Consider the following 13,168-nt stretch of genomic DNA (forward strand, 5'->3'; position numbering starts at 1 on the left):
TCGAATCGCTTGAGGATCTGTGATGAAAATTTCGAGTTCAGTTTTTTCTCCTCAGAGAAACGGCAAAATCACCTCCTCTTTGCATCGCAGAGGAGTTTCTATCAAGCCTGGGCTGAAGTTATAGAGGGTCCCCTCTATATAATATAAATGATGATTTGATAGAAACTCAATTTACACTGCTATGAGGAATTTTCTCCATGATTTTTGGACTCCGTAGAACCCAAGGCCCGGTGCGGGTCGTATTTATCGAACCCCCTTAGCTACGCTACTGAGCACAAGTTAATTAAGGAATGAAACGAACATGTCTGCTGAGCTGAAATAAAAACAAAACCAAGTGCTGATTTACTTGCATCTGTCGTGCTCGAGAGTAAACGAAGCTAAAGTGATTCGTGAACGTGTTCGAAGCTGTTCAGAGTCAATTGCGCTTCCGGGAAAAAAGCTAGATATTTTCCCTCCGAAATTTAAGATTTTCAAGAGATGTCTACTACAAACTGGTATTTTACAGTCGGTTTGACGGATATTCAATTCATTCAACTGACAAAACCAAAATAAATCACACCTTGTTCGGTTACTCGCGAATGAATGTTCGCGAATAGTTTTGCTGTTTATTTTGCTACGTTCTCTCGAGCAGGCGGGTGTGAACTTACTTCTACCAAGCTTGTTCGCGAGTCTGCACGAGTCAACGATCATTGTAACCTGGAATTCTTATCGTTTTTGGTGGATTTATCGTACAGCAAGAACTAGTTCATTGGACGGTTACTAACAGGGATAGGTCAGGATAATTTGCATTACCTAGAAGCCCACAAAATTAGCTGTGAAATATAACTAGAAAGAACAGCTTCTTAATAAAAGAAGAAAAAAAAAACACTAATGAATATGTTAGCCATTTGAAACAGAAGTAAATTACATATATTATTTCGGCCTTACGACCCTTTCGGTCAAACGGAATTCGGCCTAATGGTCTTCGGCCTAACGACCTGCACCAATTGTAATCTACTATTTTCACAAATAATGCGTTATTGATTTAGGTTAAGTTAAATGAACTCGTATTTCGGCTTTTACAAGATCAAAAGCTTGGACAAAGTTAAAATTGTCTCTTAATAAAGGGACAACTACATTTTACTTTTGGCTTGAATGCTCTCAATTTTTTATATGGAAGTTTTTTTGTTATCTAAAATGAGTCCTAGATAATTAACTTTATCTGACCAATTAATTGGAACCACACTCATCGGGATAACATTTCTACTCTACATCAATTATCGTCTAGCATACAAGGGTTCAAATCCCAGCCGAGCACGTGGATTTTTTTCATAATTTCACCCATAATTTGTCCATCTTTACCACGCGTAATGAGTTAATTAATTTAATTTCTATTTGGTTTCAAATAAAGAGCTTTTGGTTTATGTGGGAGTAATATAACTTATGTTTTGGAAGCATAAGGAGAAATCTTTCATTTTTGAAAGTATAAAAAAATATATCCAACCTTTTTGCAATCTACTACAGATGACACATTTGTAGAGTAGTGTTTGATCCTTTGCTCGCGTCGCTTGCTCCTGCGGGGGCGGGTGATGTGAGCAGGATCAATCGTGTTGCGCGTCGCTCGCGCGGCATGAATAAATAGTGGCGTGATTCGCGGATAGGGTCAGTAGTGTTTGATCCTTTGCTCGTGTCGCTTGCTCCTGCGGGAGCGGGTGATGTGAGCAGGATCAATCGTGTTGCGCGTCGCTCGCGCGGCATGAATAAATAGTGGCGTGATTCGCGGATAGGGTTAGTAGTGTTTGATCCTTTGCTCGCGTCGCTTGCTCCTGCGGGGGCGGGTGATGTGAGCAGGATCAATCGTGTTGCGCGTCGCTCGCGCGGCATGAATAAATAGTGGCGTGATTCGCGGATAGGGTCAGTAGTGTTTGATCCTTTGCTCGTGTCGCTTGCTCCTGCGGGAGCGGGTGATGTGAGCAGGATCAATCGTGTTGCGCGTCGCTCGCGCGGCATGAATAAATAGTGGCGTGATTCGCGGATAGGGTCAGTAGTGTTTGATCCTTTGCTCGTGTCGCTTGCTCCTGCGGGAGCGGGTGATGTGAGCAGGATCAATCGTGTTGCGCGTCGCTCGCGCGGCATGAATAAATAGTGGCGTGATTCGCGGATAGGGTCAGTAGTGTTTGATCCTTTGCTCGTGTCGCTTGCTCCTGCGGGGGCGGGTGATGTGAGCAGGATCAATCGTGTTGCGCGTCGCTCGCGCGGCATGAATAAATAGTGGCGTGATTCGCGGATAGGGTCAGTAGTGTTTGATCCTTTGCTCGTGTCGCTTGCTCCTGCGGGGGCGGGTGATGTGAGCAGGATCAATCGTGTTGCGCGTCGCTCGCGCGGCATGAATAAATAGTGGCGTGATTCGCGGATAGGGTCAGTAGTGTTTGATCCTTTGCTCGTGTCGCTTGCTCCTGCGGGGGCGGGTGATGTGAGCAGGATCAATCGTGTTGCGCGTCGCTCGCGCGGCATGAATAAATAGTGGCGTGATTCGCGGATAGGGTCAGTAGTGTTTGATCCTTTGCTCGTGTCGCTTGCTCCTGCGGGGGCGGGTGATGTGAGCAGGATCAATCGTGTTGCGCGTCGCTCGCGCGGCATGAATAAATAGTGGCGAGATTCGCGGATAGGGTTAGTAGTGTTTGATCCTTTGCTCGCGTCGCTTGCTCCTGCGGGGGCGGGTGATGTGAGCAGGATCAATCGTGTTGCGCGTCGCTCGCGCGGCATGAATAAATAGTGGCGTGATTCGCGGATAGGGTTAGTAGTGTTTGATCCTTTGCTCGCGTCGCTTGCTCCTGCGGGGGCGGGTGATGTGAGCAGGATCAATCGTGTTGCGCGTCGCTCGCGCGGCATGAATAAATAGTGGCGTGATTCGCGGATAGGGTCAGTAGTGTTTGATCCTTTGCTCGCGTCGCTTGCTCCTGCGGGGGCGGGTGATGTGAGCAGGATCAATCGTGTTGCGCGTCGCTCGCGCGGCATGAATAAATAGTGGCGTGATTCGCGGATAGGGTTAGTAGTGTTTGATCCTTTGCTCGCGTCGCTTGCTCCTGCGGGGGCGGGTGATGTGAGCAGGATCAATCGTATTGCGCGTCGCTCGCGCGGCATGAATAAATAGTGGCGTTAAACGGGTTAGGCGTGAATGTATCATGGATCGCATCACCAATCGCTGGTGACTCCCAGATCTTTACCTTATCCCACTAACCCAATATCCCTTCCATGACAACTGTGGAGATGCAGAAGATTCTTCGGTCTCTAGTAACAACGGTTGTCTAGCTAACATTCCTTCCCTTCCCCGATGACCGTAAGGACGTGGCCGGCGCCGTTATTGACTTTTAAAATTTGAGCTCTCGATTTGTGCACATTGAAGAATGGTTAGCTAATCCCAAGCCCCATTCATTGATTCCCTGTGCAACTTCGATTGCTCTAGTCAATCACGGAGTAGCAACTACGAATTGTACGGTCATATATGCTCATGCTCATGCTCATGCTCATGCTCACTACAGATGACACATTTGTACTTTGGTAGAGATACCTGTATCACCCGCAAGCAAAGATTGTTGACATTCCTGAGATAACTCTGATAAGTCAGGTGTAAAAATATTGTATACTATTGGTCCCAAAGTGCTGTCTTGAGGACCAGCTTCTACAGAAATTCATTTAGATCTGGAGTTGTGATAAAAATAAACTGAAATATACGATTTGATAGATAACTTTGGATTAATCTAACAATGTATGTTGGAAAATTAAAGTTATTATTATTTTTATTAAAGAGACTTTCAGCCATTGGCTGGTTCGTCTCTTAGGATTTTTTTCAATTTTACAATCTAGCCTCCATTTCAAGCACTGTCGAATATGACTTTTTGTCTAGAATTGCATGACCAGAAGAATAGCTTTCAAATTTGTTGGAACGAATAAAATTTGTTAAACGTAGAAGTTGATGGGGATTGCGCGATATTTGCCAGAAAACCATTCGCCAGAAAGTACCATTCCCCAGAATAATATTTCTTGTCGATTTTGATCAATGAATGCATGGTGAAATATCTTGGAATCCAAAAATGGCCGTCACATTATTCGACTTCTGCCACTTTTCTTATATTCAAGAGCACTAAATCGAACAATCTCGTTCTTCTCATATTAAGCATTCTGCTAGTGCACAGAATCCATTTGCCAGAAATCCATTTGCCAGATAACCATTTGCCAGAAAACCATTCGCCAGAATCCATTTGCCAGAAAACCATTCGCCAGAATGTACTATTCCCCAGAATGGAACTTCCCCTAGATTTTCTACTTTATTTTTCAGATAAATCAAGTTTGCAATTAGGATTCATGCACAACTTATGTCACGCCTCAAGGGGAGGGGGGTTAAGTCAAGCGTGACAAGCCTTACAAAAATTTCAGAGGACTCATGCAAAAAGGGGGGAAGGAGTCGAAAAAGTTGACATATAGCGTAACATAATTTGTGTGCCATCCCTTAAAAGAGAAATAATCGAGCCAAAGCCTTAAACAAATTTGTGCGATTATTTTTTTTAGTATACTCAAAAAAGTACAGGGTCTCTTGAACACTATCTCCAGTTGACCTAATGAGCCAGCTTCGAATATCCGATTTGGGTATTGTGGTTCTAGCACAGACAAACAGACGTAACACTTAGAACGAATTTCGATCAAAATCATAGTCACGAGGACATATACGCCCAATGCTAAAATTGGTGTGTTTGGCCGACAGGCCAACAGATGGCGGTAGTGTGTAAACATCAAACACGAACAAAAACGACGCGAGTGCTGCATGTGGCGGATTGGCCACCTTCAATATTTTTGAATCGACCGTTAAAAAGGTGGTCGATGGACAATGATGAGAGTGTGACGTCTGTTTGTCTGTGGTTCTAGTATTCTAATTGTTGGACTAGGTACACATGAGTTCATTCCGGTTCAAAATATATCGATTCCTCGAGCATTCAACGATCAATATCAACATTTGAAGCTTTATAAATATGAATTGAAAAGACAGCGTTTAAGGGGGCAGGATCCGTCATCAATTTAAGAATTTTCAAAAGCAGGTTTTTGAAACATAAACATTTTCATGAAAATGTGTTTACCTTATTCTATTCTCCAACCGAAACACTGTGAACACAATTTCGACGAATAAATTTCAATTTTGAGCAGAAAAAACTGCTGTTGAAGTTTCGATAATGATGATGATTACGATGACGGATCCTTGAACGTTAAACATGAGGAACCGTAGAACTAGGAAGAAGAAAACGTACAATAAAATAACAATTGCATTCATTAAAAGCTGCTCCACTACTTATGTATGAAAAATCAGCATGACGAATAATGAAGTAAGGTTTTTTTTCAATATATGTCCCTGTAAAATGGTATTATAGTTTGGAAGACTTCACTAGAAATTCACCCTTTTTTTCGGCATAAGCTGTTCTTCAAAGTTTTGTTGATTCTTATGGACAAATTCATCGAATATTCACGAGATTTCATTAAACGATGCAACTTTTTTATAGAGATGTCATAGCATGAGATTTTATTATTTTATAATAGGTAAATTCCATACAATATCCTTTCCTTTTTTCAGTTTCAATTAAATGTTTTTTTAAACATTATTAAGTTTATGGAGGAATTATAGTTTGGAATATTTCACAAGAGGTTCTCCCTTCTGTTCATCATAAACTGTTCTTAAAAGTTTTGTTGCTTCTTAAGGGCTAGTTCATTGAATATTTACAAGATTTCGATATACGTTGCAACCAGGTCCGTTCGACTCGGGCTCAGATTGGGTACCACTTCTAGTACTGCATTTGGTCCCTCGGTAGTGCAAAAGGTACCCAAGTTTGACAGATCGCAGTACACTTTTCACGGCATTCTAGATTACCTTATGAGCCACAAAATTTTTGGCAACCTCAAGGGACATGGAGGTCTTTAATTTGTCTTTGTTGCAACTATTCATTTCGTCTGTTCGTTTATGCCCCCACTCGCAAACCAAAGTTACATTTACTATAACAACTTTCAGGAGCTTTCAGACAAATAAAATAATCCTACATATGAAGAATGGAGAATTCTTATTTGCCCTAAACCATATCAAGTAGTGATAGGGGCAATGATTCTTTTTTGAATACTTTTTCTTGTACTGAAATATGGGTGACCATTATCACTCGAAACCTTTTGGGTTTTTTTACCCGAATGTTGTTCCCTCGAATATCATTTCCCCGAAAGCTAGTTACCCGTATGACACTTTTCCCCGCAATCCATTCTCCCGAATTAACCGAAATTTGTATGGATCGCAGTATTAGGATAGAATCACCTCCTTCTGCCCCCCTTGAACGACCACGTGGTTTATGGACGGCCCTAAAATAGATGCAGTTCAAAATGGATCAGAAACAATCTTCAGAGACAGAGTGGTGAACTAGACAGAACAATAAAGAAAAAACTATAAGGGTACATCCCTATGGGGTTGTACGAACTGGTGACGTAGGACCACGATGGTTAATTTAACTGAATTTGATGTCGTTCTTGTTGCTCGTTTTGACTTCATATTGTTTTCAGTGCTCGAAACTTTCGTGAATATTTATGCATTTGCAGCCAAGTGTACGTTTAATCATGTCCCAAATATACATTATCTTTATCCGATGAATTCGTCATATTTATCTATGAAAATGTGAAATTTCACTTCAGGTTGTATGATCATTTTGAAATTATATTAGTAACCTCCTTTGAAATATATGATAGCATTGGAAAGAAGTTATTCGAGAATTATAATGAAAGCTTCAGTCATCGCTTTGTTTGAGAGAAATATTATTCATTGCTTGGCAATGTTATAAATAAAGTCGGAAGTCTGTTAACTCTCTTACACACATTTGGTGGCACTGAAAAGAGCCAAAGGCTTTGTTAGCTCGGATGCTGTCATAGATGAATCGCACTACAGGATGTTATCAGTTGATTGCCATGGTTAAACGAAGAATCCCCAACGCAAGTGTAGAAATTTGTATAAGTTCTCAGCTTATAAGACGAACCAGGTGAATGTTTCGTGGTGTGGATGGCACACATCAGCAACAGGTATTAGATCACACGGCTGAAATCGAAATCTGAAAACGTAGCTTAAGTTTGAAATCTTGAGCGATACCACAAGCCGAAAGCTCGATTTGTCTAATAATAGTAGTAATGATGCCTAACGGGCTTGATTCTTGACTGCACCACAGATGAGTTTATCACGAGCCGAAATCTCATAAACCAGATGCTGATCAACAGCTCAGCAGGCTTCTGGCTACGAGGTGCTCCTCGCTAAGCAGGTTCGGAGAAGCTCTTACCAGCTCGAAAGCAAAAATGGAATGAAACCGAATCCGGCGAAGGAAGCATGCTTTAATCCCTTAGATTAGCAGATGATGCTCCTCCCATTCGTGCTCTTCTCTTCTAGTCGACCAATCTGGAAAATGGGTATGTGCCAATAATGTTTTAGGCTTAGAATTACTTGAAAATTGCGAAAAATGATAATGCGTGAGAAATTGATCAAACATGAATAGTTGGAATGCTTGACATTTACTAAATATTCTCTAGTTAGCTATTAATAATCAATAGTTTTCTTTAGTATGAAAGTGAATTTCTGATTAATGGGTGCCAAAATGATGAAAATTGTTCAATCAGAATTTCTCTTGAAAACCATTCTAAATATGTCGCAATTTTGTTACATGTGATCATTTTCATAATCGAAATGCTCGGCAAATCAAAGACACTGTTGGAAATGCCACTCTAGTTTACAATCGTTGTGAAATCTTGAGCACTCACCCCGACGGCACTGCAGCAGCGTCCAAGAATAGTCTCAAATTGTCGTGCCATCAATTATTCATGACAAATTAAATTTTGTACGAAATTGTGAGATTGATTGAGGAATATAAGATGTAACAAGGTCGGAAATATTATTCTTTCAACTCTTTTCCACAAATTTGATGGCCCTGACAAGGGCCGATGGCTTTCTTAGCCTCGATGCGGTCATAGATAAATAGAACTGCGGGATTGATCAGTTGATTGCCACGGTCCGTGGATGGCGCACAACAGCAACGGGTAGTGGATCACCGGACACAAGGCGAAATCTGGAAACGATGCTCACTCTTGAAATCTTGAGCGATTTCCACCGATCACCAGACGCTGGATCGCTAGCTTCAAATCAGCAGGTGCGGACGTCGCTGCGCAGGATCACAGCAGCTCTTGCCAGCTCGGAAGTCGAAACGGAATGAAACCGAATCCAACAAAGGAAGCATGCTATATACCCTTAGATTAGCAGATTATGCTCCTCCCTTTCGTGCTCTTCTCTTTCTAATCGACCAATCTGGAAAATGGGTATGTGCCAATAATGTGTTGGGCTAAGAATTACTTGAAAATTGTGGAAAATGATAATGCGTGAGAAATTGATCAAACATGAATTGTTGAAAGGGTTGACATTTACTAAATATTCTATAGTTAGCTATTGAAAATCAATAGTTTTCTTTAGTATGAAGGTGAATTTCTGATTAATGCGTGCCAAAATGATGAAAATTGTTCTATCAAAATTTCTGTTCAAAACCATTCTAAACATGTCGCAATTTTGTTACATGTGATAATTTTCATAATCGAAGTGCTCCCATAAAATATGGCAAATCAAAGACACTGTTGGATGTGCCACTCTAGTTTAAATTCGTTGTGAAATGTTGAGCACTCACCCCGACGGCACTGCAGCAGCGTCCACGAATAGTCTCAAATTGTCGTGCCATCAATTATTCATGACAAATTAAATTTTGTACGAAGCTGCGAGATTGATTGATATTATATAAGATGTAATAAGGTTGGAAATATTATTCCTTCAACTCTTTTCCACAAATATTATGGCCCTGACAAGGGCCGATGGCTTTCTTAGCCTCGATACGGTTACAGATAAATAGCACTACGGGAAGTTATCAGTTGATTGCCATGGTCAAACGGGGAATTTGCTTATACGACGAACCAGCTGAATGGTTCGTGACGTGGATGGCGCACAACAGCAACGGGTATTGGATCCCCGGGCACAAGTCGAAATCAGGAAACGATGCTCACTCTTGAAAGCTTGAGCGATTTCACCAGTCCGACGCTCGATTGTAGCAACTCCTCGGATCAGCAACTCTGGGGGCTTCTGGTTTCTGGTTCCTAACGGGCTTGCTTCTGGACCACCGATCACGAGTCGAAATCTGGGAGCGCGGATAAATTTGCGGCGGCGATGACGATGGCGCCCAAGCCATCGTCATCGCCACCGCAAATCAATATTGCGTCTTCCTCTTCCGACGACACAAATTGGACTGTGACGCGGGTGCAAAAGCAAAGCGAGAATGACTCGCCCGGTCGTGTTCACAGTCCGACCGCAAAAAGAAGACTGAGGGAAGAAGCAGGGACCATTTGCTTTTATAGTGGGAAGCGACACCGTCGAAAAGTGCTCGAACGTGATTGGTTGGATAAGAAAGGGGTCAACATTTATCAAATTTTCAATAGTTTAACAACAAAATTCACTTATCGGATATATTACTAACGATGCGTAGATACATTTCTGATCGAATGATACTAAAATCGTAATAATTGGTTCATAAACAACTGAGTTATTAACGTTCAAAATCTCCCCTAATTTCGTTACATGTCTCATTTTCCGTACTTTTAAAGTGCACCCCAATATAGAAAACAAAGACGTAGTCCTACGTCAAAATGCTGAGTTCGGAGGAACATTAAAGAACCGCTGATCAAAAAAGGAGGTCGCATGTCATATGAACCGTTCATCACCCTGAAATATACAATAAGTTATAATAATTATGAGTGCCAAAAAATTTTCGAGAAAATAGGCCTCTTGAGAAAAAGAGGTATTCAGGGTACTTGCGTTTGCGGAACTGGTGTTTGGGGAAACGATATTCGGGGTATCGATATTCGGGAGAAAGTAGCACAACCCCAATAAACTGCCCATTGAAAAGCAAAAATTATATGGTAGTTGTACGAGAAATTCTGTACAATACAATATTCTTATGAAAAACAGATAGCAGGGAAAGGAAATGTATTTTTCTCAAAGTTTAAACTAGGTAATATTGTATCAAAATCTCATAGGCAAAATTGTCGCTAGAGATGAAGAATAACAGTGTTATATTGTCTCTGCTCTGTGCACTAACAGAAAGCTTAAAATGAGTAGAGCAAGATTGTTACCGTACTTTTAGTTTAATTTAGTGCTCTTGAAGATGTGAAAAGTGGTACTAGTAGAATATTGTGACGGCCATCTTTGGATTCCGAGATATTTCATGATGAAAATCGACAAGAAAAATAATTCTGGGTATGGTACTTTCTGGCGAATGGTTTTCTGGTAAATGGTACATTCTAGCGATTGGTTTTTCTGACAGATGTCATTCTGGCGAATAGTTTTCTGGCAAATATCGCACAATCTGTAATACTGTTTATTCTACATCTCTTGCGAGATTTTTGCCTTTAAGGTTTTGATACAATATTCTAAGCTGTTTTACTTAGTCTTAACTTCGAGAAAATTGTATTTACTTTTATCGCGCACTGTTCTTCATCAGAATATTGTATTGTAAAGAAATTCTGGTACAATTACAATTTTTTTTTTGCTTTTCAATGGGCATTTTATTGGGGTTGTGCTACTTTCTCCCGAGTATACCCAGAATGTCGTTTCCCCGAACACCAGTTCCCTGAATACCTCGTTTTCTCAAGTGGCGTATTTTCTAGAAAATATTTTGGCACTCATTATCATAACCTATAATTTTTTCCTGTTTTCTTTATTGTTTTTTTTTTCTAGTTCACCACTCTGCCTCTGAAGATTATTATTTATTTTTAATTGAGTGGCATTTCACCCTTGGCGAGTTCGCCATTGCCTCTGAAGATTGTTTTTATCCATTATGTACTGCATCTATTTAGAAGCCGTCCATAAACCAACGTAATCGGTCAAGGGAGGGAGTACAAAATATGTTCGTTGATGACTGTTAGAATGTCTATGTGGGAATCCGACAATAACAAGAGGCTTCCGCAGGTTGTTGGTTGGTTTTAAAATTAGTACAACCTTGGCATTTTTCCTTTTGTCAGGAAAACATATAAAAGATTAAATCGTTTCATTAACTCCATTCCAAATACTCTATGTACTAGTCAAATACAAATGTAGAAATGTTAGCACTGAAGCACATCGCTACTGACTAATATTATCTATTGTAGGGTTTTTATAGAACATTTAGCTGCTCCTAGGTTAGGTTTCAGTTGGTATGAAAGGCCAGACAACAGAAAATACCTTGCTTATATCGGGTTGCAGGTGAATCATTTGCAATTTAAAAACAGATACCCATGGCTGACAGATTCTGCTATTTGGAACCGTATCCCGATGTAGAAGACGATGACGACGATGGATGATGATGATGATTTATCATTACGAACGGCATCTGCGGTTTGGCCACTTGATTTGTGATGCATTTGGCTCGTTCATTCTGATCGTCTCCTTCCGTCGCCGCAACAGGAAAGCAACCCCGAAAACATGCAAAATCCATCTGTGTCCTCTTGAATTATTGAGCATCCATCCAGGCGAACCAAACCGGTCAAAACCATACGGTGATGTGCCAGACAGAACTCACTCATCTTTCTAATTTGATTGGAGTTTAATTCCGGGAAAAAAGTGATGGCATCATCAGCATCGTTTTCATTCATTTCAAGCGGACGATGAAAAGGCTCGTCGTCGGTTACTGTACAGTGCCGGAACGTTCACATGTTTTGGGAAGCCTTTTTTTATTTCATCCTTCTGGTTAGAAACATTCCGAACATTTTCTCCGACCGAAGTAGAGACGGGATGTCTGATGTAATTGAATTGCATAGCTTTGTATTTGAAAACATTCTTGCAATTTCTAAGGTATGCATTGCGATTTTCCATATTTTCTTCGGGTTGGTAATCATGCTTCTTCTTCTTTCTGGCGTAACATCCTAACTGCAATAGAGCCTGCTTCTCATTTCCAACCCAAAACGGTCCTCGACCGGTGGGTGGGATTCGAACCGACGGCCCTCAGCTTGGTTTTGCTGAATAGCTGCTCGAATTTGCATTTAGGTGTGTTAAAAAAGATCCGCTGCGAACTTTTGTTTCGCAGGATTCTAAATCAATGTGTTGTCGCCTTAGAAAAGCCATGGAGTTTTGTATCCAGTACATGACTTTAAAAAAAATCATCAATGCCATCTCAAGAAAATCATACTCTTTTGTTCGAGAAACGAAATACCTCTGAAAACAAAGATGTTTTCCAACCTCTTAAATGTCCATAATGAATTCACTAATGAGTATTCGAAATCATTGAGCCGTTATACTTATTAATAGCTAATGAAGATGTATATCTCAACTAATGGATAGGCAATTGAGTCATCAAATCAATCTGTCGAGGTACCATTAGGGAAGATAATAAAACAATCCATTTTTGCCCAATGATGACTCGAAATGTTTTACAGCTCCATTATCCGACAAATCACACTTTTTAGTCCAAGTTGAATGCGCTACTGCTAGGTTCGAACAATTGCATTATCATAAATGATGAGCCAGGATCCAAGCTCCTGCATGTCGTGATGGGCAACTTTGGTCGTAAAAGGATCTTTTGTTTTCCTGGTGGCTATATAAAACCCATCCAATCAGTCATTTTTGCTATAACTTTATTATGGATGACAAGGGAAAATTTAGTGGGCAGACTTTTTTTTCGGTTTTGCCGGAAACAATAATGACAGCCGACAGATGGTGATTTGCTAATATTTGTTTTTGCATCTTGTCTTTCCGCAGAGCTTCCCGGACATTAGCAACCGTACGGTTGCCCTGCTTTCGATGCCAAAGGGACGCTATCAGCACTTGAAACGACTCCAGCCACTGCTTGCCAACCAGAGCGAGGATTGCTTGACACTTAATATCTACGTCCCCGGAAGTGGTAAGTAAAACATTCTGAATGACCCGAACAAAAATAAATGTTTTCTGTACATGAAGCTCATATTGAACCCAAATTCAAATCGCTATTATTGCGCAAATTTTAAAGGAATTTCTTTTTATATGTTTGCTACTTTGGAAAGAAAATAAAACTTGGTTATACGAGAGAATTCAGAAAAAGATGGTTCATCGCAGGGAGGTGTTTTTGTAAAAAAATCCAAACACAGC

General features: G+C 40.7%; 1 protein-coding gene across 1 annotated transcript in view; it reads left to right on the top strand.

The window, feature by feature from the left end:
- The window catches only part of LOC23687515 (neuroligin-1), an 820,739-nt gene that overhangs the window by 506,680 nt on the left and 300,891 nt on the right, over positions 1–13,168 (top strand). Inside the window, exon 7 of the mRNA XM_021849531.1 lies at positions 12,803–12,944. Within this exon, the coding sequence (XP_021705223.1) occupies positions 12,803–12,944 (142 nt within the window). The remainder of the gene's footprint in view (positions 1–12,802; positions 12,945–13,168) is intronic.

This window comes from Aedes aegypti, chromosome 3 (assembly GCF_002204515.2).
Source record: "Aedes aegypti strain LVP_AGWG chromosome 3, AaegL5.0 Primary Assembly, whole genome shotgun sequence".
Lineage (NCBI taxonomy): Eukaryota > Metazoa > Arthropoda > Insecta > Diptera > Culicidae > Aedes > Aedes aegypti.